The sequence below is a fragment of the Alligator mississippiensis genome, chromosome 1, assembly GCF_030867095.1.
Source record: "Alligator mississippiensis isolate rAllMis1 chromosome 1, rAllMis1, whole genome shotgun sequence".
Lineage (NCBI taxonomy): Eukaryota > Metazoa > Chordata > Crocodylia > Alligatoridae > Alligator > Alligator mississippiensis.
In genome coordinates, this window is record NC_081824.1 from 466,768,041 (window position 1) to 466,793,737 (window position 25,697).

Sequence of the window (25,697 nt, forward strand, 5' to 3'; positions counted from 1 at the left end):
GCTCGCGGGTGCGCAGCGCCGAGCACGGCGGCAGCAGCGGGCGGAGCCGGGACGCCGGTGCCTGGGGCTGTGCCCGGGACAGGGGCAGCGATGCTGGGGCTGGGGCTGGCGCTGGCGCTGGTGCTGGGCGCCCTGCCCGGGGCGCGGGGCGAGACCTACACGGCGCTGCAGAGCGTGCGGGGGGCGCTGGGCACGGAGCGGGCGCTGCTGGCCGGGCTGGCCGCCTACCTGCAGCGGGAGAGCCGGCGCCTGCAGGACCTCCGCAGGTAACCCTGGCCCCGTGCGGCTCCCCTGCCCCTACCCCTACCCCCGCCCTGCTCCGGAGGCACGGGGCTGTGCCGGTGCTCCAGAGGGACCGGCCCCTCCGCTCAGGCTCAGACCCCCGCTGCATTCGGGGTCAGGAAGGGATCACATTGAGGGGCACAGCCTGGCATCTCCGGAGCGGGTATTGACAGCCTTTCCTAGCAGCAGGAGGTGCCCCTTCCCCCCCAGGAGGTCTGTGCTGTGTCAGGGTGGACGGTCTCTTGTGTAGTTTAGGCAATGGATGGTCTGGGATGGTTTGGGCGAGACTGATCTTGCTTCTCTAGGAGTCGCCGTGAGTCTGGGATCCCTGCTGCGAGGGCATGTAAGAACTGGCTCCGGGGATCAGGGCTTGAGGGCGCCACGCGTGGTACAAACACCCAGAGGAGAGGCAAGGATCATCCCACTGGGCTAGGATCTTCCACTGAAGGCAGGTGCCTGTCTCCCTTGGGCTGTGCAGCCTTCCCATGCGCTCCCTAAAGCTGGAAGAGGGCAGATGCCCTGGGGTGTTAGGGGGCATTTTTATGAGCATCTGTGTGTGCGTGTGTTAGCTCCCAAAGTGCCTTCCAAATCCATTGCTGAAATACTAAACAGACGGCAAAGTGGGGAGTGGGGCAGGGGGAGATCTGGCCCATGGTTTCTACAGCTGGTGCATACGTAGATGGGGATGGGTACGGGCAGGTGTGCACCGGATCCACAGCCAGGATGCTGGGTGCCATCACAGCGTGGGGGCAAGTGCCCGGCTGTGAACTGTATGCAGGCAGCAGTGTTAGGCACGTGCACGTAGAGGGTGCAGGGGATTCAGATGAGGTGACCAAGGTGGGGCGAGGGGTGTGTTTGCACGCTGGGCTCTAGCCAGGATGCTCAGAGAGCTCGGGGCTGGCCTCCTCATCTCTGCCATAGCGCTGGAGCCCCTCGTTGACCTCCAGCAGAGTCTGGGGCTCGCTCTTAGCGTACTCAGCATGTGTACATGCAAGCTTGAGTGTGCAAACGTGTGCAAAGCCATACCCTGAACATACGTGAGTGTGGGAGCGAGTGCACAGATGCGTATTGCAGGGTGGATACAGGCTGGGCTGCACAGGGCGTGTGAGCCTGGATGTGTGCTGAGGCACTGGGGTGTGCCCGTGGAGCGTGAACTATACAGCCAGCCCAATGGCACCAATGTCATGTTTGGCGCGTTACAGGGCACCGAGTGGATCCAGGAGGCAGCAGCAACATAATTGTGCTGGCAAGAGGCATGACTTTGTCGTAGGCAAAGGCCCAATCTCGTGAATGCAGGAAACAGGGGAGGAATCTGTCCCAGAGGGTGACTTCAGTCTCCTTCATGCTACGGGGACTTGGGTGAAGTCCCTGGAGCTGCACCAATACAGAACTGGTGCTAAGGGAGAGGAGACTCCTCCCCAGAAATGTCCCAGGTCTTCCCTAGTGCAGCAGAAACCTCTGCTGCTGAAGCCTGGAGCCTGAGATCGTGAATCAACCTGCCACCCCCTTCCTGAGCGTGGAGGACTCCATGCCCCGTGTTAGCTGAGACAGCATTAGCAAACTACACACCACCCCGGGCAGGTTAGAGGCTGCGGCTGCTTCATAGCGATGCTCTATTCAGGGCCCCCAGAGGTAGACCCTGCCGTGAGCTGGAGCCGACGTGTTTTAAAGCCTCAACAGATTCCAGCAACGCAGCATTTCTGCTTCACAGTGGTTTCCTGTGCTGGGAGGGGAACTGTTGGACGCAGCTGGAAACAAAAGCAGATCTGGCGGAAAATGCATTTTGTTAAGGGATGAGTTCTCCGCGCTTGGTGGCAATGGTGTTGGGCTTTGCGGGGCTGTGGGGCAAGCTTGGGCCTCTGGGAAATGCACTCAGGCCTCACGGAGCAGAGCTGGGGTGTGAAATAGCAAAGCATGTAGCGGTCGGGCTGGCAGCCGGGCCAGCTCTGCGGGCAGAGGTATGCGAGCATCTGATAGCAAGCATAGTTGGTGTGAGAAGCATCAGTCTCAACAGGAAGGGAAAGTGAACCCCAAGTCCATTACAGATCAGGGCAGGAGCTGATGTTGAGGGCAAAACTCCCCACCACTACCTCCCTGGGGCCCCTGGATCTTCTCCCCGAGGGACAGGGGCTCAGAAACCCCAAGGCTGTGTTAAAGACCACGCGGTTGGGCTCTTTGTACCAGAAGTGCCAGGGGGACGCATTCTTCAGATTTTCTCTGCAGCCAGGGAGGCTGAGAAGTGATGCTTGCAAAACCTCATGATCCTCTGACTCGGGGCGCTGGAGCTTTGAGGAAAACACTGTGAAACTCGTGCTGGATTCCTGTGAGCTGGTGGCTCTTTCCAAAGGCATTCACACCCTCAGCTGGTGCAAATCAGTGCAGGGGTATTGAGTGGTCTGGTTTGCGATGGGGCTGTTGGCTGCTGTCACTGCGTTAGCACCTGTAATAACGGAGCAGAGAGGTCAGGACTCTTCTCCAGCAGGAGCTGTCCTGAGCGAGGGTCTCAGGCAGTCACTTGTAAGCGAGTGGCCTGCAACTGCTGGGAACAGATTTGCCTCTGGATGGAGAGGTGATTCCCTGGCATTGAGGATGCTCTAAGACCACACATCCTCAGGAACTCAAACGCCGATCTTGGGCACCTAAAGTACAAGGTAGGTGGAAAGTAGGTGCCTCCATCCAGGAGAGCAATGAGCACCACTGGAAGAAGCACAGCGAGTATTTATTCCTGGCAGGGGAAATACCACGATCACCACCGTGCTTTTCCTACTGGCAAGGGATAACCACTGTTTTGGTGTAGGTTAGTACCCGGGCAGAGGTAATGTATAGTTACCCTTCCTCTTTCATTTCCAGTGGGAAGATTTTGGCTTTACGCCCACTTTATGGAACTGGGGGACTCCTCCCTAGTTTGTTCCTGCTGCCGTATGGCCGAGGGCAAGCAAAATCTGGGGGCATCTGAACCCCAAGCCTCCAGGCTTGGGCTTGCATATAGGATGCCTGCCAAATGATTTGGAAACAGCTGAAGCCCCAGGCAGGGGTGGAGGATGTTTGCCAGTAGTAGGACCACTTTTGGTTCTTGAATAACTCATGGATTTGGAATAGATTTGGCTTGGAACGCAACAAAAATTTCCTTTAAAAAAAAAGCACGGTTTGAGCAGGACAGGCTCAGTCTACTATCTCCCCGCCTGCTCGACGTGTATGGCTCACACCAGAAGAGCAGGCGGGAGGCAGGGCAAGGTGGCAGGGTAGAGACTAACCAGTTTTGTGGGCGACAGCTGACCCCATCGGATGCTGCGAATGGATTTGCAAAGAGCAGGGGTAGCATGTCTCTTATGTCGATTGATTGCAGCCCGTTTTGTTCAGCTAAGTATGGTGCTATGCCTCTGCGTGGGTCCAGCCGTCCCCATGCTCTGTTTGGGATACTTAGGTCACTCACCAACACGGCGTGACTCTCCAGTGGCGTATCTGACCACGACACGGGGAGTGGGTTACTTAGTGACATCTGGCACCGTGACTCCTTCTGTGCAGCACATACCTGGCATCTCTCTCGTGGTGTGTCGCAGCAAGGGATCTCTGCTGGGAGAGCTTACCCATGTTCTCATCAAGGCAGGATGTTCCCGTGGCCAAGGTGCAGGTTGGGATACGAGCACATGTGGGTTCAGCTTCCAACTTCTCTATGCAGCCTTGGCCTCCGTGCCTCGGTTGCTCATTGGTGCGCAGGGGGATAACATGGCATGGAAACTCTTATTGTCTGCAGTATATGTACAAAGCCTGCTCAAAAGGGGACAGAGCTGCTCAGACACGCTTGCCATAACAAAAGCAAGAGGGAGAGCTCAGTAAATGAACTACATGTGGCTCAACGGCATTTGATTAGAGAGGGACTCGAGCCACCCAAATTGGATCCACCCATGCAGAGTTTTGGAAAGCAGAATTCAGAGCTGGAGCCTCAGTTCCTCCCGCTGCAAAGACCCATGTACCCAGCTCCATTACATGAGCCACGTACCCAGCTCCGTGGGCAGATTTGGTACCAGCCCAGAGTTTGAGGGTGTGGGAAGAGTTGGGGGAAGAGTTTTGGCCTGTCTGGTGGGCTGTATCACCCTCCCCAGCTGTCACTGCTCGCAGAGGGGGCAGGCTGGAGGTTGAACTTGTGGCTCCTGGTACAGAGGCATTTACTGCACAGCAACGTAACCTTGGGAGCTGGAATTGTGTTTAGGAGTCTAATCATGAGCTCATTGGAAAATACTTCCCTATGCATGGCCAACATCTGGAATGATTCAGACGAGTTTGGCTCCGCTTAGTGTTTTATTGCTTTTCTTCCTTGCTCAGCAGCCAAGGACCTGAGCAGGAGGGAGAATCTGAAGAGAAACTCATGCAGCAGCCACGCCGTGGCAGGGCTGGCGTGGGTGTGCGAGGCCGGCACTAGCGCCAGCCCTTGCAACTACAAAAGGCCAGACTTCTCCCCTCTGTTCTGCTGCGTGTCCAGGAGATACACTAGCTCTTGCTCCTGGGGTGGCTCCTCACCTCTAGCCAATCTTGGTCTCCCTCAGCCCAGTCCAGACCTCCGCAGCTCCAAAGGAGGCAGCTCTGCCACTTTTTGGGTTATCACCCGGGGTCTTCAAAACCGGAAACAAGGTCCCCCCTTCTGAAGAAGAGGAGGGCCTGAAGCACCAAGCGCCTTGAAATCATGCTGGCCTCAGACGGTCGGGAAAGCAAAACAGGACAAAGGTTTTATTCCAGCAGAGCAAAATCATACAGGCAAAAGCAACTATCATTTGAGAGGCAGATGTGCGAAAAACAAAAAGCCAAAAATACAAGATCTCACCCTGCTTCTCCAGATACAAATATCTCCAGAGTTATCCCTTGTCACCAGCTATTTCCCTGGAGATGGCTTTTGTCAGCTAGCACCCTGCCAGCTCACAGAGCCCCTCCGCTCTCCCTAGATGGATCCTCTAAGTTCAGCAGTTAGTATTTTTTTTTCCTAGCTTGGAAGCTGAAGCCAAAAAAATATCCCTCTTCCCTAGGGATTATCCTGAGCACCCTCCTCTCTTCAAGCACAAGCTTTATACCTTCCAAACGTCTCTTTTGTTTCTGGAGAGAATGAATATTATGGAGATCCAGGGGTGCAGATTGTAGCCATGTTGGCCTAAGGACACAGGCAGACGAGGTTCTTTGGGTGAATCTCATATCTTTTATTAGACCATCTCAAATAGTTGGAAAAACATTTCTTAGCAAGCTTTTGGGTTTAAAAACCCTTCGTCAGGCTGAGGAAGCATCTGCAGTTGGTGTGTCTGCTGTTCCTGGATGGAAAGAATAGTAAAGAAGCCAGAGGTTGGTGATCACGGCTCAGGCAAGGGAGTGAAGGTCCTCAGGGAAGTGAGTTTGCCCCTCAGCTTGATACAGCACTGTCCCTCTGTGTCCCCAGAGCCTTGTCCAGTCTGGGCTGGAGCTCCCCATGCTTCGCTGAAGCGATTGCACCCTGGCATGTCTAGATGATGCTGCCAGAAAGGTTCCTCAACCCTGTACCCCCATCCCATTGCCACGCCAAGCATCCATGCTGAAAGGTGTGCCCTGTTCCTGCCTCCCAGATTTTACAACAAGGTTCAAGCACTGCACCAAGAAGCCGGGGCCTCCGTGGTCAACCCTCTGCTAGCCTACGCGCTGATCAAGAGGCTGCAGTCGGACTGGCTGAACGTGGTGAACAGCATGGAGGCCAGTGAGAATATCCAAGGCAAGGACCGGGGCCGAGGAGGGTGGTGGTTTGCTGAGGTGACCGTGTCTAGCTCGCAGCTAGCTCCACACATGAGTACCGGGTGCCCTGAGGTTTGGGGCCAAGGCCACAGCAGGTGTCAAGATGTAGAGATGAGAAGGGAGGGAAGGGCTGAACAGGGGAGGGGAAGGAGAGGGGATGCTGCAGGCTGAGGGGAGGATGTAATTGGAGCAGGGGGTTGGACTAGAAGTGACCTCCTGAGGTCCCTGCCCACCCTTGTCCATGACTGCTCAGGATCCTGAATTTTCCACGTGGCTGCAGGGGACCCAGGCTCTGTTCCCAGCCCTGGTCTGTGAACTTGAACGAGAGACATCCCCTCAGGTGCCTCAGTTTCCCATTCTGTAGAATGGGGATGGTCCGATGCCTGTTTCCCCTTCGGTAGAATGGGGACAGTCTGGTGCCTCAGTTTCCCCTTCTGTAGAATGGGGACAGTCATGCTTACTCCCTCAACATACTCCTGAAGTTGAGGGCAAAGAAAGGAAAAACATAAGAAGAAAAGGGAAGTCAGCAGAGGGAGAGGCTGTGGGGGTGGAGAGGAGGGAGAGCAGGGGACACCTGCCCATGTAACTAGGGGGGTGTCTTACAGGTGGGCAAACCAGGGGAAAGCCCTGCCTCTTCTTTTGATACTGCAATATCATTTGACTCCTTTCCTCTGGGAGGATCGTGGCTCCCTCGCCAGCTCAGGCCAGTATGAGCCTTCCTCCCGGCGGTGGTTTCCTGTTCTCACCAGCCATCACTGACTCCTCCAACCCCGTCCTTGACCCCGCAGAGCTCAAGAAGGACTACCGGCAAGTGGAGAAGGACCTGCCCGTATTCGAGGACCTGGAGGGGGCGGCGCGGGCCCTCATGAGGCTGCAGGACGTCTACGCGCTGAGCGTCAAGGGGCTGGTGAAGGGTGTGTTTCGGAGAGACGGCGCCTCCGGGCTTGCTGACCTCTACCACCCTGGGCAGCAATTCTCGCTCTCTGCTGATGACTGCTTCCACATCGGCAAGGTGAGGACCAGCGCTTTGGCCCTGGGGTGGTTGTCACCCAACCTGGCTACAGCAGCGCCTGGGATGGAGCAAACATGGTCTACTAGAGGGAGATGTATGGGACAGGACCTGCCCAAATCCGCGTGAAACTCCCTCCCTTCCTGCTCAGTGGACGGTTTGTTTCCTGGACAAATATTCAGTGGTGGCTCTAATTTTGATGCCCCCGATGCATGTGACACACATTACACAATTAACTAGTGAGTTGCGCAATAAATTGAGGCCGGCCACACGTGCAAAGCAATTGTCACATGATAAAAATGCCTCTCCAGCTATCAAAAGAGCCAGCCAGTTATAAAATGAGCACGTGAACATGTGCATCCACTCTACAGCTGGTTTCTATCCAGTGTAGCAGGGTCCTGGAGTTGTAGGGAGAGCAGGGCCCGAACTCACAACCATCTTCGTCAGTGCTAAAGGGCTCATTGCAGCTGTGACTCTGCAGGGCACCGGGTAGGGCATGGCACAGCGATGGTGAGGTTGGTCCTGGAGGGTGCATTGGTAGCAGAAGGCAGCCTGAGATGAGCCACTCAGATGGGGCTGGCACCCAAATCGTAATGCTGCCCCCATAGGGTTAAGTCCCTATCGCTTTCCCTTCTGCATGGGCCAGGATGGAGGTGGTGTTGGGGCCCTGCAGCGTTCCTGCTTCTCCTGTGGGTTGATGACAGGGCCTGGCATAGTCAGCGCATGCCACATTTGTGGGCCTTCTTGCTGAGAGGAGGATCCGAGGAGGAGAGGCCAGTCCCAGGTCCCACACCTTAGGGCTCCCTGCCCTATGTTAGGGTGTCTGCAGTGGAGCTGGGAGCTCAACCCAGCTGAAAGGCTCTTTGGAGACACTCGGGATCCTGAATTTCCCATGTGGCTGCAGGGGACCCAGGCTTTGTTTCCAGCCCTGCTCTGTGAACTTGAGCGAGAAACATCCCCTCGGGCGCCTCAGTTTCCCCTTCTGTAGAATGGGGGCAGTCTGATGCCTCAGTTTCCCTGTCTGTAGAACGAAGACAGTTATGCTTACTCCTAGGTCCACAAAAGGACGCATGTTCAAGAGTGCAGTCCTCAAGCCTAGCTCTGAAGGTGCCTAAGTGTCCCGCAGGGGCCCGAAGCCCCGCTGTTTCACGTGCCCCGAACCGCCTCCACCTGTGCAGAACCTCGCTCGTGTTCAAGCCTGCTGGGATCTTTCTGCTCATGCATCGCCTGCTGGCCCCAGTCCTGTAGCTCTGAGCACACCCAGCACATGCAGACTGCCACCCCTCCCCACCAAAAAAAGCAGCTGTCTCCATTTGAATTCAGAAACACGGCCAGCAAAGGTGATACCACCCCACTCGCTGTGTGAGAGGCCTGGGTTGTAGTTCTCTGTTAGCCAGCAGGGATCCAGAGCTCCCTGGAGAGTGCTCTGAGAGCCCAGGTGTAAGCCAGGCTGGGCCAAGGGTGCCCTCCTGCTGAAGCTGGGCAGGAAGGAGTGAAGATTTGGAGGGAGCCTGTGCACGTAGCCAGGGTTGAGGGTGCAGAGCTGGCACAAGGGAGGCCTGGGCTCGGGCCCTTTCTCCAGGCACCACTGCGCCTTCTGCTTACAACTTCAGTGTAAATGCTGTAACACCGCCATGCTAATCCCACTGCGGAGCCAGCCTTTAACCTCCCTGTTCCCCTGTCCTTAAGCTATAGCAATCTCATGGCAATCCAGTGCCTCGTTCTGCTACAGCACTCCCCAGCACAGGTGACCGATGTCACCACCCCCATTTTACAGATGGAGAAAACTGAGGCATGGGGAGGGGAAGTGACTGCCCACAGTCCCCCAGCAGGTTACCGCAGAGCTGAGAATAGACCCCGAATCTCCTCTGTCTGGTGCTGTACCCACTAGGCAACATGGCCTCTCGGGAGGAACTAACCTATTAGATCATGAGCTCCCCAGGCAGGCACCAGCCCTTGCTGTGTGTCCTGGTAGGCCCCGTCCAAGGGGCTGCTGACCGCAGTTGTGGCTCCTGGCACACACGCGAGATAGAGAGGGTGAAGTCAGACACAGGGTGAACGTGGCCCCGGCCCTCACAAAGTGGTGCTTTTCTGGTGTCGACACAGCCCTGGGTGCTGCCCCAGCCCCATCACTCAGCAGCTCGGGGCAGACACGATGCCTCCTTTGGCCCCCGCAGGTTGCCTACGACATGGGCGATTACTACCACTCGATCACGTGGCTGGAGGAAGCCGTCAGCCTCTTCCGCGTCTCCTACGGCAGCTGGAACACGGAGGACGAAGGGAGCCTCGAGGATGCGCTGGACCACCTGGCTTTTTCCTATTTCATGGTAAGCCCCAAGTGCCACCTGCCCCAGCTCCTCAGGTCGGGCCGAGCTGGAAGCCTGGACGCAGCTGCCCACCCCGGGGCCCCTCGGAGACCTCGCTGATTAGCAAGGCCCCCACACTCCTGAACAGCCAGCTCCAGCTGGCCCCTGCCCGAGCCGCTGCAAGGTGCAGTTCCCCACGCAGAGTCTGCTGCCCTCTTCCATGCGGAGTCACGTGAACGCCGAACCTTGGGGCTGAACATCTCAGTCTGGCGCTTGGCCGTCGGCTGGGAAATGCACAGTTCGAGCCGGGCAGAGTTGTGAACTCCCTTGTGCGTTCCCCGGTGCCCAAGCCAGCTAATTCCCTTTCCCCACAGGAGAGGTGGTAGTAGAGGGGTCCTTACCCAGTCTTTCTGGGCAAACCACCCCACTTCAACCTTTCCAGTAGCATTTCCCTGAGGCCTGTGACCCCATGTGGGGTCATACTCCCATCGGGGGGGAGGGATTTTGTGGCCGGCTGAGCCACAAATGGTGTCAGCCCATTCCCCTTGACCCAGGGGGGCTTTGGGCTAGGGTCATGGCTCCGAAGACTCAGAATAAGCCTGCACCAAGTTTGGACCTGACTCTGAATGACCCTAGTGTGAGCAAGCGGGGCCTGAGAGAGTCACTGGGGGTCGTGGGGGATCCCTGCAGCTTCCCTGGCCCTGCTGCCGTGGGGGCTGGTTGGCTACACAAGGGTTATTTTGCTTATTCCTGGTGGGAACAGGGAAAACACAGGTCCTGTCTCCAGCACAGCCCAGTCCCCTGGCAGGGACTCTCACAGTATCTCTCTCTTTCTCCTAGGCAGGAAATGTCTCTTATGCCTTGAGCCTCTCCAGAGAATTCCTGCACTACGGTACGTGTCCGGCACGGCAGGATCAGCCCTGTCTGAACCATCCCAGACAAGCGCCTGCCTCATCTGCGCAAAACAGCTGCCAAAGAGGGAGCTCCCGTAGCTTCCCTAGGCAACCTGGTCCAGCATGAAATCACCCTTTGAGGCATTATAACTTCCCAGTATCCAGCCTCCATTTCCCTTCTGGCCCTGACCCCTTGTCCTGTCCGCTGGGGGCACCGAGAGCAGTTGATCACCATCGTCCCTTTATAGCAATCATTTTCATAGGTTTCATAGACGTTAGGGCTGGAAGGGACCTCGTAAGACCATCGGGTCCAGCCCCCTGCCCCGGGGGCAGGAAGTCAGCTGGGGTCAAAGGATCCCAGCAAGAGAGACGTCCACATTTTTGTACGTTAGCAAATCCCCCCTCAGTCCCGGACTAAATATTCCCAGATCTTCCCTCCTTTCCTCTTAAGTCTTGTTTCCCAGACTTTGAATCACTTTTGTCACTCTCTGCTCAGGCCTTTCGAACCCGTCCACATCTTTCTTGAAGTGCAGGGGCCGCAAACTGGTCCGAGCTCTCCAGCCTGGATGGGGTAGAAGAATCTCTCCCCTTGACCTGCTCCTGCAGCTGTTGCACCCTGTTGATTCATATTCTGTTTATTGATTCACTGCTGAAGTCTGCATGAAAAGCGCCTGTTCATCTCATCCCAGGCTGCTTCTGCTCCGGGCCATGGGTAACCAATGGCCCATGGAGTTCTTCCTGTACACACTAAACCAGTTTGACAAGCAAGTGCAGGGGGCGGAGAGCACGGGTCCAGGAGAGTGATTCTTTCCTAATCAGCAGCCTCCAGGTTGCCCCTGGATCCCCACCTGTCTCACACCTAAGCTCAGCATAAGGAGTGTGGGGAGACAACGGTGGGTCTATCTGTCCCCTAAGCCTAAGGGCAGCCGGAGGTGAACCAGTCCCCGGTAGAAGTTAGAGCAATACAGGCTGAAAGCACTTCTAGCTGGCAGGAGAGCGTCTCCTGTCCACATGTTTGCAGTTGCCGGAGACCCCCGAGCTGCCTGATGGAGGCAGCATTCATTCTCAGGGCATGGAGAAATCATAAGCAGGTCTGGGGACTCAGCCCCAAGCGTTTGCAGATCTGGTTCTAGTTGCTACCCGAATGCATTTCCAAGCACCTGGAAAATGTATACCCGCATCTATGATGCCCTTTTAGAAAGTGTGTTTTGTATGATCTTTGGAGTTATATATGTATATGTGTGTGTGTGTATACATACATACATACATACATACATACATACATATATATACACATACATACACTTATATATACATATGTGTGTGTGTACATATATATATATATAAATAAATAAAATTTGCACACACAAAAAGTGGGCTAAGATCAAGGAAATGGGAGACTCCTCTCTCGCTTGCTTCTGCAGCCCTACAGCTGAGGGCAAGCAAAACTCGGGGGCATCCAAACCCCAACCCTCCAGGCTTGAACCTGCGCATAGGCTGCCTGTGAAAGGATTTGGAAACATCTGAAGTCCCAGGCGGGGGGGGAAGATGTTTGCCAGTAGTAGGGCCATATTTGGTTCTTGAATGACTCATGGATTTGGAAGTGATTTGGCTGATTTGACTTGGAACTCAAAAAATTTTCCATTAAAAAAAAAGACAGACTAAGATCAAGTGTAGGGAGTATCTGAAGTCCTGGACTAAAGAGTCTGGGATGGAGGATGCTTGCCTGTACTATCTGGGCGCAACTGAACCCCAAGACCTCCAGGTCTGGGCTTACAAGTAGGACGCCTACTAATGGATTTGGGAGTATCTGAAGTCCCAGGGTGATAGGTCTGGGATGAAGGATGCTCGCCGGTCGTAGTGCCATACACGGTGTTTGCAACGATTGAGTTTCTGCCTGCTCAATCGATACGGTTTTTGGAACGATTGAGTTCTGCTCAGTCGCTCTGAATTGGAAATGATTTGGCTAATTAGACCTGGAACATGAAATACGTTATAAAAAACCCCAAAAACTGTAGGGTTGGGAGAGATGGTAGACAAGCTTTCAGGCACAGGCTGTCCCTTCCTCAGGCCTCTTACAGATATATTTCCTGGGCCATCCTGGCTCTATCACTCCAACCCTACTACAGCTTTTAGAGATGGTCTTCAGTCATTATGGAGACTCTACTGTGTCCTGCGGGAAGTTATTCCCAGGACCGGAGGTGCAGGGCACTCTGTAAGAAGGCTGAGAGACCAACACAGTGAAGGGATCCTGTTTTGGTAAAGCGTGCCGGTCCCAGCAGGGCAGAAAGTCCCACCCGCAAGGGAAGGGAGTAACGTGCCTGGGCTGTTCCCAACAGATCCCAGCAACAAGCGGGTTGCAAGAAATGTCCTGAAGTACGAGAAGCTCCTGGTGGAGAATCCCAGCGGGGCTGAGGCAGAGGTGGTCTTGCAAAGGCCCAACGTGACCCACCTACAGACCAGAGACACCTACGAAGAGCTGTGCCAAACCCTGGGGTCGCAGGTAGGGAGCTCCGGCCTTCAGGTGGGGGCAGTTAGAGATGGGAAGCAATCAAGGATTCAAGAGGCCAAGGGATAGCCATGGGCTAGGACCGAATGGCTAGATTGACCCTCCATAGCCCATCTGCATAGGTGGACTGCCTGTGGCCGTGGGTTTTGTGACGTGTTTAAGTAACCTCTGTTGGCCGTCATCGTCTATGCCCTCTCTATAGAGGACTGGGGTCCGTTTATGGAGCCTGATGTCTAGGTTCAGCTGTAGCCTGTCATGTGCTCCATGCTGGAGGCTCCTAGGTCTCTCGCCAGTGATGGGTTTCAGATGGATGGAGGCTCAGGTCAACCAGTAGCCATTCTGTGGTAGCAACTGGAGGTCACTGTAAGCCTTGGTCAGGTTCAAGCCAGTGCCCTAGGGGTGAGCAGCCCTATGGCCCATGCCTAATCCCCTGGGATGTTGCCTTTTGGTCCACCAGTGCTGTTGGAGAAGCCCCCCACTCCCGAGACATCCATACAAACAAAACACCATCGGTTTTGGGACTCGGACAATGTCTGGCTTCTGGTCTGGACCCTTTCTCATGCATAAGGTGAGGCTCAGAGCCCTGCATGCCGGGGTCTCCTCATGCACCCCCTTGCCTGCTTTCCTTTCAGCCATCTCAGCATCGAAACCCAAGCCTCTATTGCTCTTACGAGACGAATGACAACCCGTACCTGATCTTCCAGCCGGCGAAGAGGGAGATTGTCCAGCTGCAGCCTTATGTCGCCCTGTATCACGGCTTCATCAGTGACGACGAGGCGGAGAAGATCAAGGACCTGGCAGCTCCTTGGGTGAGTTCATCTAACAAGAAACCTACAGGCTCCAGTGCACACATTCATATGGTCCTGGAGGAAAGGGCTAGAATGGCCCAGCAGTGGCCGACCAGCCTGGGGAGCTGCCTGGTAGGAATATTTATGACCTGGCAACAGGAATATCCATGCAGCCGCGGACAGGCCCAGGCCAGAACCTAAGAGCCAAAGAAACCCGCAAGCGAGCTGAGCAATCAGTCCAGGCTTTAGGACTCCAGCCCTTGATCCCGGCACCCAGCAAGAGGGTCTGAGCCGCACGTGGCAGCTATTTTCCAAACCAGAGCAATATGTCTAGCCCAGGAGTGGCTGTAACCCATGCCCCATGGCACGCGTGGCACAAGTGATCCACATGTGGCAGGAGCTTTGGGGGCTCAGGAAAGCGGGGCACTGAAATGAAGGGGTGAGGTGTCAAGCGTTTGCTGCCAAGAGCCAAATTAACCTTTCCCCAGCCCTGCAGCCACCACCAATTCCAGGGCTCTGGATCCTCACCCGTCCTGTATGACGGCAGGGCCAGGGAAGGGTTAGCCTGGCTTTTGGCCATGACACCTCCTCTCGCACCTGGAGCCCGTTCTGGTGCCCCAGGGGCCAACTCGGGTATGTGGCTGGGGGGCAAGATCAGAGCAGCACTGGTGGGAGGGAGCAGGGCTTAACGGGTGGCACAAAGCCGGGCCACCGCTGAGCGAGCCCCACGTGGCGGGTGCATGTTGCGCCCAAGCGCTCGCAGCGATGGCAAAACCACTAAGGATCCTAAAGGATTTTTTGAGGGCATCTTACAGCAGGTGCCAGGCGTTAGCCTCCCATGATGCCCCTGCCTGAGATCAGAGCGTGAACCCGCTCTCCCCTGGGCTAGCAGGGAGGAGAGAGGAGCAGGTCTGCCTGACCCCATGGTCCAGCCGTGCGCGCTGCAGTGACGCACATACTTCCTATACCCGCTCCAGGGAAGATGACCCGTTGCCGCAGTCATGAGGCAGACTAGCCCATGTGCACAATATGAATGCAGTCCTCAGCAGAGAGGCTGTCCAAGCCGGGGTTCGGTGGCTCAGCCTGCGGCGATTGCTCACGTCGCTGGGGCCGGCTTCCCCCTCACTCCGCGTCTGGTATGCGGGAACCAGCTCAGCGCGGCTGAGTCATGAGGACGGTGCTGGACGGACTGGCCCTTATCCAGGGAGGATGATTCACATTGCAGCTCCCGTCCAGCCCTTCCTCCCACCAAGTCCAGACCCTGTGAGAGCTGCCATGGAGGGAGGGTTGCAGCAGCCCTTTCCTTCTGGACCCCTGGCACCGCTCAGGTCTGGCTCTCACTGGCTCTGCAGAGCCTGGATCCATACGTCCATCCATAGCTGCTGCTGCACTGGGAGATCCCCCCGCTGCAGAACCCACATGCAGGTCCCGGACCTCTTACATGCTCTCCCTTTGTCTGCCCATCAGCTGCAGAGGTCGGTGGTCGCCTCGGGAGAGAAGCAGCAGAAAGCCGAATACCGGATCAGTAAGAGGTAATTAGCCCTGTCTGTCATTCAGGGACCGGAGCAGGAATTGTAAGCCTTGCTGCCCTGACTTGCCAGGGGTTCCTAAGTGAAGCAATTGCACTGCTGCCTGTGACAGGTGTGATCACAAAGCCCTGGAGTCCAAGCTCCTCTGGTGCAAGGTGCTGTACAAACACAGAGCAGACGAGCACCCCTGGAGGGCAGGATGATGGTCTCCGTGGTGTACTATAGACCAGGGTTTCAGGTCCTACCCAAGGAAGCCCAGTTTAGATCTCATTTGTGTAACTCCATTTGCTTCAGGGCCTGGACGTATGACACAGTCATAATAGGATGATTGATACCAACTTCATCTGCTAAAGAGGCAAGCAGCTTATTCCAGGGTAGCTGCAATTCCAGCTTGTTCCAGGGTAGCAACTGGCTATCCTGGGATAGCTGCAGACACACAGCAATGTAACATACCCCGGGGTGCTTTAACCCCTGATTTTTTCCCAGGGCAATTCTGCACCAGGTCCGTGTACGTTACGCTGGTATAAGGCTGTGTGTCGTGTGTCCACCTCCTATTTGCACCTGTGTAGAGTCCAACTGTGCTGACCTAAAGACGCCGTGTGGCCCGGCCCTCAGTCCAGGTCTTGCTTCTGCTTGACTTCGGAGTTGGTGGCTGCGTCTGCATGAGACACTGACTGCACAGTTACTGCACAGTCATTTAGTTCAGTCCCCTGAAGGCTCTCCGCAGGGCAGGAAAGGGTTACAACCAGCTTCTGGATGTGGAGTATTATGTTTGCAGGCTCAGCAAATATTTCCAGGCTGTGTCTCAGCACCTCATCCCCAGACACCCCCTTGAAGGAGAGATTTCCATTCCCGGCCCCAGAGTGAGCCGGGGTGGGGGGAGCTTTTAACCCTCACTGCTCCAACGAAAGAAGAAAGGGCATTAGCTGGGAAAGACAGCGATTGCCTCATCGCAGGTGTTCCTCAAAGCAGCACCCAGAAGGGAAGGTGGGCAACTAAAACCCCAGGAAAGGGAATGCCCGTGTGGATATGGACTGCCCTAAAGCCCCCCACCCCCTGCCAAAGCTGCTTCCCTCTGCTATGCCCCGTATCACTGAGACAGGCAATGAATAATCGCCAATACACAGCATTTCCCATCTGACCGCTCCCATGGATTGAAATCCAGCTGCTGCCTCTGCAAAATTTGGCTGTCTCAAGGTAAACTGAGGCACAGACATATGCCCTGGGCATCGCAGTGGATCAGGGGCAGAGAGGACCCATGCTCCAGCCAGCAAAATGCATCAGGTTCACTGGAGCGTAGGTTGTAGCCGCACTGGTCTAAGGACACAGGCAGACAAGATTCTTTGGGTGAATCTGATGTCTTTTATTAGACCCACCCAAATAGTTGGGAAAACTCAAATTGCCTGTTTTAATTACCCACACCAGCTTGGTTTCTATAAGAAGCCCTGAGACAGTGCCGCCCATCAGTAATCACGTCAAGAAGCCGACCCGGAGGTGTCAGGGAGGGACGCAGTGGGGCAGCTGGGCTCCATGCTGGGGCGCCGGTGGGTGGGCTGTGGGTTGGCACAAGGCAGGCGGGAGGGCAGGAGGGCTCAGTTTCTCCTCTGCCGGTCAGCGCATGGCACTCCTGCCCTCCACGCTGAGCTGTGGGGCTGCAGGGCCTAGCAAGACCGGGGTTGTGGGGCTCGGGTATTGCAGTCGAGGACTGCTGGTGCCAGGATGGAGTGAGCCCAGTCAATGCCATTCAGGGCTCTCGCTACCATCTTTCTTCCCTGCTGGCATCGGGGAGCAGGAAACTTCACCACCTTGTAGTGCTCGTGCCTGGCCCGGCAGGGTCGTTCCAGCTGCTGGGCCTCAGCTCTAGAGGTTTGGTTTAGGTTTTGAGCAGCCCAAAATGCCAGAACACAAGGGGTCTTCCCAGGGCTCAGGAGGGTTCGATGCTCAGGTCTTCTTTGCCCTCCAGCTGTGGTCATGAGCTGAGTCTTGTCTGTAAAATGGAGGTGCCCATACCCTGCTTTCTCTGTGTCTCATTGGAGACAGACCATGGCCCAGACCCTCAGAGATGATATTTAGGCTCCTAAGTCCCATGTTGTGATAAAAACGATTCATCTGAATTAAGTGCAGATCTGGACCTGTAGGGATGTGCAGTGCCAGGCACGGTGGGGTCCTGGTCATCTGTGAGGCCTTGGGGCACTGGTGTGATACAGGAGCCACTGGCAGAATTTGGGCCGGGGGCAAATTTCCATATCCACCCCCACCTGCCCCTAGGGTTTGTATCAAGGCCTCTGTCTCAGCCCCGTTCCTCATTGTAGGAAGGAGTCAGAGATGGCAGGGAATCCGATTCGGGAATGTTTTGCCAGGCTGGATGGCATGGGGGCCAACATAAGCAACCAGGGGTAGTAGAAGAAGTTTTCCATGCCACGATCCAAACCATGCTGCCACCAGGACCAGGAAGTTTTGTAGAAGTAATCCAATATAGCTAGAAGCATCCAGGGGAAACAGCTTGAGGGGAACCAAAGAGCTGCCCCCGCACATGTCCTACCAGCTGTGCTCTGACATTCAGCAGTTCTTTGCAGGGTGGTTTTTTGCCCACGTGGTTTTACTTACTGGGAAAGGGAGATCCCCTTCTTCTTGGCCTTGAATGACTCCGTGTGGTTAGAGGATGAAAGCCTGTCCCTGGCACTGCGGGCAGGCTGACCCCTGTCCCTGGCACTGCGGGCAGGCTGACCCTTGTCCCTAGCACTGCAAGCAGGCTGACCCCTGTCCCTGGCAGTGCGGGCAGGCTGACCCCTGTCCCTGGCACTGTGGGCAGGCTGACCCCTCTGAGAATCAACAGATGCCTCCAAATGCAAGGAGCTCGGCTACATGATTTATGGTGATGGGGGACTGCTCTTGGGCTTTCCCTCTAGCTTACTCCTTTGACTTCACAGCTAGGGGCAAGCAAGATGAGGGGCCTCTGAACCGCAAGACCTCCAGGCGTGGCGCCTGTACGTAGGATGCCTGCCACGGATCTGGGAGTACCTGAAGCCCCAGGCTGAAGAGTCTGGGGGGGGGAGACGTGTCGGTGGTAGCACCGCACAGACTGGAACGATTGAGCTCTGCTCAGTCACTAGAATTTGGAACCGATTTGGCCCCAGGCACGAAATTGCCACCAACAAAACTGGCTTAGGTGTGGCTGGTGCTCAGCCCACAGCTCTCTGTTAGAGTCAGGGAGAAAAGTATTTCAGGGGCCAGGAGCCTGGGCTCTGCTCTTGGCTCAGCCCGAGGCTTTCTGCCTGTGGTCCAGCTTTCCCGGATGGAGTTTGGGAGGCAGGTAGGGTTTTAAAGATATGAGCCTCAGTTTCCCTAACCATGCACTATTGAGGGTAATAGCCCAGACCTCCCCACGCTTTCCAAACATGTGGGCAGATCCTTGCCCCACGGGACTCAGATGCTTGATGCCAGATACTCTGTGCTTGCAGCGCCTGGCTGAAGGGGACTGTTGATCCGGTGATCGTGTCCTTGGACCGGAGGATCGCGGCCGTGACCGGCTTGGACATTCGGCCCCCATACGCCGAGTACCTCCAGGTGGTGAACTACGGGATCGGCGGACAATATGAGCCGCACTTCGACCACGCCACTGTAAGTAACAGCACCACTGACCACGGAGCACAGCCTCCGTGTGGGCTTCTTGCAGGGTCCTGGGACCTCAGCAGGAGCCTTTCCTTTGGCTTTGGTTGGCATCAGATTGGGCCTCTAGCACCGTGTCACAAGGTCCTAGGAGCCAACACAGGTCTAGGGGTGTTTACTGCTTATGCTGCAGGATGCAGGTGCCTTTTCCTTCCCACTTGATTTGAAAAGTGCTTTACTCGGAGTCCAGGGTCCGTCACGCCTCTGTGTGACAAAGGACGAGACGAGCTGTGGTCCCTCCGCTCCAACCCAAGTTCAGTCAGGGTGGCTTGAGACAGGACTTCTACCTATGAACTCATTAACCTTGTGAATGAACCTGCCAGCCCCAGCACTGGCATAGGGAGATCCAGGTGAATTTGTTTAATTGAAAGCATTTTGGGGGTGAACAAAGACTTTCCAAACACCCCCTGATGATGTGCGCTGGAGCCAGCCGGGTCACTGCATAACCAGATATACGCACCACATAGGTCTGCAAGGCTATTTTAGGGATCCACAGCTGAGGATCCTCGTGCAATAATGCGCTGTCTGTCCTTGCAGCTACAGGTCCCAACTCTGCAAGGTGCTAGGTGCCTTTCTATCCTGGAGCCCATAGGTTTCCCACCTAGCATCACTTTGGACCTGGCTCTGATGACTTTTGGGGCACGCAGCTGGATCTCTGGAGATTTGAGAGAGGTGCATTTTAGGTTGTGTCAGGAGAACTTCCTTTCCCCAAGCTGTGAGCGAGACATATTGCCTCCTTATCCTCGCTGCTTTGCCTTCTCCCAAAACCTCGTGTTCCTACCACCCACAAGCATTGCTATTCCCCACACCTGGAAAGCCCTTGTCCTGCGCGCCTCACTTCTTCCTTCCCCCTTCAAATCCCACTGTCCTCCACAAATGATGATTCTCCTAATTCCATTAGGCCAGTTAAAGGAGAAAGTAGGCAGTGCATCTGTAACCCCTTTGCTTTTAACTAGAATAAAAAACCTTAGACACATGTGTGATGTCAACTTAACTAACCTATCAACCTTATTACCTTATCCTGTGAATTCCTTCCTTCCACTCGGCATCCCTCGGATTTCGTGTAGTCACAGGGATTTGCATTGAAAGACTGATATTTCTGGAAACAGAAATTTATTTGGGGGGAAAAACATGTGGCTTTGAATTTAGTATATATAAAAAATCAGTGTTTTTTCCAGAACTGAACCGTTTTACCCAGAAATGCATGTTGGTTGATGTTTGCCCAACCAACGCATTTTGAACATGACATTTCAATGCTAAGAACGCTGTAAAGATTTCCACCAAAAAAATGCTTTAACCAGCTCCTCACGCAGCGAGGCCGGTCCCACGGCCGAGCCCACTCACACCTGTGTTATGTCTGGTGACTGTTGGCGTTCGTGGGGAACCTCTGGTTTATTCCAGGCTGGCAGATCAGAGCCCAGCCCGGTGCTGCTCATTCCCAGCACAGCACAGACATACAGGGTTTGATGCGGGGGAGGTAAATATGTCAAAACCCAATTGCAGCCAGAGCTGGGATGGGAACCTGCTAGGCCAAGGCAGGGTTACTATATTCTTGTATGTATAAGCTGCCCTTGAATTTAAGATGCACCCACATTTTATGATCCTTAATTTACAAAAAACCCCCCCATAAATAAAACAGCCCATACAGACACGTTTGCAAGGTTGCAACCATTAGAGTGCCTACAAGGGTTGCGGGGTTTTTTGCTCTCTTTTTACTCAGATTTAAGACACAGGCTGTTTTTAGAAGGAAAATCTTGCTCTATAAGGTGTCTTTTATTTGCAGGAATGTGGTATTTGCTTGTTTCCCAGGGGGTTGGGGGGTTGTGTGGCTTAGTCCTGTCTAAATGGGTCCTGTCTCAACATTGCAGGAAAGCCACGCTGCAGCCCTCGTTGCGGTATAGGGTGCTTTTGGCCTGGGCTGCTTCGAAACGGTGGCTGCTGAGTTCAGAGCCCCATCCTGCCACACTGTTAATATTAAACCCAGTGATGAATAATGCAGCAGTCTGGCTCCATGAATGAACCACTGTTCTCTTTTGATGCAGTCAAGGAAGAGCCCCCTGTACAGGATGAAATCGGGGAACAGAATAGCCACGGCCATGATCTACGTGAGTATTCCCTCCCCGGGGTCACGGCGGCCACGAGACACTCAGTGGGAATGCCCCCTGTGTTGCATCAGGCTGGGAGAGCTGGGGTGGGGGGTGTGAGGAGGGGGTGGGTGGGTACAGCAGGACTCCTGGGTACTGCTCTCAGCTGGATGGGTTAGGAGAAGAGAAGATGCCCATAATTGCAGAACAGATGGATGTGTCTGATAATCGGCAGTGATTAGCCAATAATAGCTCCATTGAAATGGCTGTTATCGTTAGGGTTCAGAGTGATCACCCCATATTGGTGAATTAACCTCACTTGGCCTAGAGATATGACTCAGAAGAGTTTCCTCGTCTTTTGAATGGAAGCGCAGGTTGCAAAGCTCCTTCACCCTTGTGGGCACAAGCTCTGTCCTTCGGCAGCTTGCCATGCGGGACGAGTCGCTGCGGAGAGGAGGAACTCTGCAGCTGCGCTGGGGGAAACACAGGGGCATCTCGGAGAGAAGCCGATAGCTCGGCCTTAACGGGTAGCATCATCGGTGGGGCAGGGAGCTGCACGCTAACAGCCAAGAGCAGGCCGGCAGGGTGGCGCCCGCCGTGGCTTTGAAGCCATGGGAGCACATCAGAGAGCCAGTCCATGGCTCGGTTTCTCCAAGTGCCCTCAACTTTCCCTTGAAGGGTGCGACTCATGTCTCCCTTTGCAAAAGAGCAGGGAAACCTGGAGTGCTGCCCTGAACACTGCCCTTGCCTTACAGCTCAGCTCCGTGGAAGCTGGGGGAGCCACAGCCTTCATCTACGCCAACTTCAGCGTGCCCGTCATCAAGGTGAGTGGGGCTTTCATCTCTTGCTCTGCTGTCCAGTCACTTCCAGTCTGACTGTCCCTTCTTACCCCAACCCGTCCCATCCCAAAACCTCTCCTGGGGAAGTGGCAAGAGCCCCATCTTGGCATGGTTCATATTCGACCCCATGGCATGCAGGTAAGTGCCCAGCAGGGCGTGATGCTGCTCTGGCTCGCTGGACCACCTGCCCTAATGGGATCTTCCTCGTCTCTGGTTTCCACGGCTGAGGTCCTGGTGAATCACTTGCCTGTGGCCATTGCATTTTGGTGCATCCCTTTGGCTGCAGCTCTGCAGGGCTGGAGACCAGGAAGAACTGGCCTGTCCCAGGGCTGGGCTGCATGGGTTAGAAGCACAGGGTGTGCACCAGGCAGGCCTAAGCTGCGGCAAGTATTTTGTACCCAATGAGTTTGAGCCCCCAAAGAGCCTCCTTATTCCAGATCAGAGCAGAGATGGGCCAGAGCTGGGAATCATAGGGCTGGAAGGGGCCTCCAGAGGTCACATCTAGTCCGACCCCCTGCCCCAGGCAGGATCAGCCCCGTCCAAACCAGCCCACACAAAGCCATTGTCTAATCCTTGTCAAGCCTGGCACAACACAGACATCACACCCGAACCTGGCACAGGGAAAGCAAGGGGACCATGGCAGCCAGCGTCCTGCTGCTGCAAAAAGGTTGGTAATACATTCGAGACCCCAGGCAGAGGCCGTGGCCCCATTACAGAGGAAGGCAAAAACCTTCAGTCCATACCAATGTGACCATGGGGTAAAATTTCTTCCCAACCTGTGATATGGTGATACGCAACCAAATCTGAACTCGACCGGGACAGAGGGGACGACAGGGGCTGGCTTGAGCTAGCAATCTGAATGCGGTTTGCTGGATCCCAAGCAGCGCCAGTAAAGAAGAGGCAGACCAAGTGAGCAGCCAGCCACTGAGTCTGGCATGCACTACAGCCATGGCTGTCTGGCACCCTGGGGTGCTGTGGAAACTGCTGGGGGGCATGGCACTGACACCACCGCTGTGGGGTGAAATTGTCCCGTGCACCTTGGTTTTCAGAAGGCATGTGGAGCCGAATGGGGAAGGACAAGTCACAGCCAGGAGATGCCAACACCAGTCTCATCTTAAAGAATGACCACAGGCTCCATTTGGTGGCAAAGGCTCAGCCAGGTGCAGTGTCTACATACAAGACGTGGCCCTAGCACACTTGTGATCTGATAGACAAGGCATTAACGCACGCATACCCATGACAGGCTATTGTCCCCTAGGCCCCCTAGGCCAATGCAAAATTCCCGTAATTTCTGATTCTCCTTCTATACGGTGATCAAAACAAATCACTTGTACCTGCATCTCGAATACCTTGAGCCGTCCTTCTACCCTGGGCTTGTTCTGTATCCTGCTCTGGGTGTTCCTGCTCCAGCCTTATCGTCCTGCTCCTGGACTATTCTACACCTGGTACAGCCATCACCCGCGCCCAGTTTCTGCCAGGAGTGCCCATCTGGCCTGCAGGCCACGTTTTGCTTACAGAAGCAGTTCATGCAGCGGTCAGGTTCAATGATCAGGCCCCCTCTGACCAGTGCTTCATCAAAGCCTTTGTATGAGTAATACATATTTATATATATATATATAGAGAGAGAGAGAGAGAGTTAGATATTTCTCTCTATATCTATCTATCTATCTATCTATCTATCTATCTATCTATCTATCTATCTATCTATCTATCTATCTATCGATATAGATAGATTGACAAGTGTTTCAACCAGGCCTACAAGGCAAGCATAATATATAAGGCTCTAATCAGTGAATCACAAATGAATAATTAACAGTGCAGTTATGTTCATATGATAATATTCCTAGTCTATTTCTATTCATTTTTTAAATGCAAAATTTTGGCAAGTCCAGAAAGGTTGAAAACCCCTGCACTATAGTCGTGTCTACCCCGTGCTCAAGGGGGCCATTACCACACATGTCGATGTAGCCACGACAGCTCCGGCGCAGTGCGGCTCTTAGTGAGGGCTGCCCGGGCCCACACGGGACCTTGGGACCTGTACCAGGTGCCGTCACCACCCCACTGCTCTGGGTACTGACTTGCTCTGTCTATATGTGTGACCTGGGAGGAGCAGCTGAAAGACCTGGGCTTATTTAGTCTGGAATAGAGGTGGAGGGGGGAGCGTGCTAACTGGCTCCCAAATAAGCAGAAGGCTGCTGCAATGGGGAAGGTCATCGATTGTCCTCCGTGTCCACAGGGGACAGGCTGAGAAGGAATGTGCTGAGGGTTGACAGTGCGGGAACAGCTCTCTGGCTGCACAGGGGGCAGAGCCCTGGAGCAGGCTGTCTGGGGGGCCGCGCAGTCTCAGCACTTGGAGGGGTTGGGGAATGGATTAGACAATGTGTCAGGAAGGCGCTAGGTAGGGCGGGTGTCACCACAGTGCGGAGGGAAGGGTCAGATGGCTCCCTGGTCAGTCTGCACATGCCGGCATCCCAGCTCGGGCTGCAGCCTGGACCCTGCTCAGCCCCTTGTGCCCCTCCGAGCACAGAGAGGGGCCCGCAGGGACCTCGGTTCTCATGAGACTCCAGCCCCTGGAGATCACTCTGCGTGGGTCTAATGACGCTTGTGCAAAAAATGGTCATCTCCCTCCCCATCATTGTCCCGGAGAAAGTTTCTGCTGTGTCTAGGGAGGCAGTGGTGGGAGCCAAACATGGGGCAAGATCCGGGCCAGGCAGTCTGACATTGTTGGGGTTGTCACGCAAGTCAGGGCCCAGACTAGACCTCGGGTCCCCATCCCCATCCCCATGGTCCAGGGTGCTAACTCCCAGGAGCTGCCTGAACCAGGAGCATGTGCCTCCTTTGCTGATTCACATAACAAGCACGTCCTCTGGGCAACAGGGACATCCGTAGCATCTCTTTGCATGTGTGACAGCCACCAACCTGGAGGCAGGGTCCATGACGAGCTCCTGCAACTCGAGCAAAAGCTGCCTAAATAGGGGCTGGCTGAAAGGAGCAGGGGAGGGGAGGTGCAGTGATATCTTCGATCTGGCCAGCTGGATCATCTGGGGAGAGATGCCAGACAAGCTTGCAGCCCCATGGTGCCCTTCCTGAGGTCTGGGAAAGGACCTAATTCAGGTTTCACCCCGTTATGCTAATGAAAGCGCTTGCTTAAAAGGAGAAGTGGGCAGGGACCCCATGGAGCCAAGGGGGGTTGTTATAAAGCAGCTGCTATTGTCAAACCTGATGAGGCAAATGAATAAGACCAGCCTGAAGGCAGAGGAGAGGGCAGCAGAGGGAGCGGATGAGTTGCAAGGAGCCGTTGCAGCGTTGGCTGTGTGAAGTCGGTGGCTCTGGGTATCCCAGGAGGCTCATTCCCGGGCTGTTCTCTGAAGGGACTGGGTGGGTTTCCCCGGAGGACGGAGAGAGAGCGGCTGGGTGGCACTGCCAACGAGGTGGGCTGCAGCCGCTGATGCGGTCAGGCCCGAGAAGGAGCCATGCCAGAGCCCTCCCCGCTCATCCAGCCCCGTCTCATTCCAGAATGCCGCTCTTTTTTGGTGGAACCTGCACAGGAACGGAGATGGCGACGGAGACACGCTGCATGCCGGCTGCCCCGTCCTCGCCGGTGACAAGTGGGGTAAGAGACTCGCTGCACACTGCCCGCTGGCCTTGGGGGTCGTTGGTACCCTGGCATCGTTCCCCACGGGGAGCAAAATCATTGCCAGAGAGCACCGGGCCACCTGGCCTGTCTGCCTGGGGGTGTAACTATGGGCAGGAAGCGCGAATGCAGGCGAATAAGGACTCTGGATCACGGATAACACCCTGCACCCTTATAGTGCCTGCCGTGCCAGGAGCTCCCAGCAGAACATAGGCAGGGGATAGCTAGGTCTCATTTTGCCCAGCTCTGAAATGCGGCCACCTCTAGGGTGGAGCGCAGCTGCTGTTTCTTTTGGGGTTTACAACGGGGAATGAAGGAGGCTGTTGCAGCCAACTGGAGCAATTGGGAACATTTAGGAGAGGGCAGTGTAGCTCCCGGAGGTCGAGTCTGGCCAGGACCTCATTATGGAA

General features: G+C 55.2%; 1 protein-coding gene across 1 annotated transcript in view; it reads left to right on the forward strand.

Moving 5' to 3' along the window:
• The window catches only part of P4HA3 (prolyl 4-hydroxylase subunit alpha 3), a 31,012-nt gene continuing 5,315 nt past the window's right edge, over positions 1-25,697 (forward strand). Inside the window, exons 1-12 of the mRNA XM_014603488.3 lie at positions 1-266; positions 5,865-6,007; positions 6,816-7,039; positions 9,214-9,363; positions 10,183-10,234; positions 12,575-12,738; positions 13,377-13,553; positions 15,000-15,064; positions 18,523-18,682; positions 20,773-20,835; positions 21,570-21,638; positions 25,170-25,266. Of these exons, the coding sequence (XP_014458974.1) occupies positions 91-266; positions 5,865-6,007; positions 6,816-7,039; positions 9,214-9,363; positions 10,183-10,234; positions 12,575-12,738; positions 13,377-13,553; positions 15,000-15,064; positions 18,523-18,682; positions 20,773-20,835; positions 21,570-21,638; positions 25,170-25,266 (1,540 nt within the window). The 5' untranslated portion in view covers positions 1-90. The remainder of the gene's footprint in view (positions 267-5,864; positions 6,008-6,815; positions 7,040-9,213; positions 9,364-10,182; positions 10,235-12,574; positions 12,739-13,376; positions 13,554-14,999; positions 15,065-18,522; positions 18,683-20,772; positions 20,836-21,569; positions 21,639-25,169; positions 25,267-25,697) is intronic.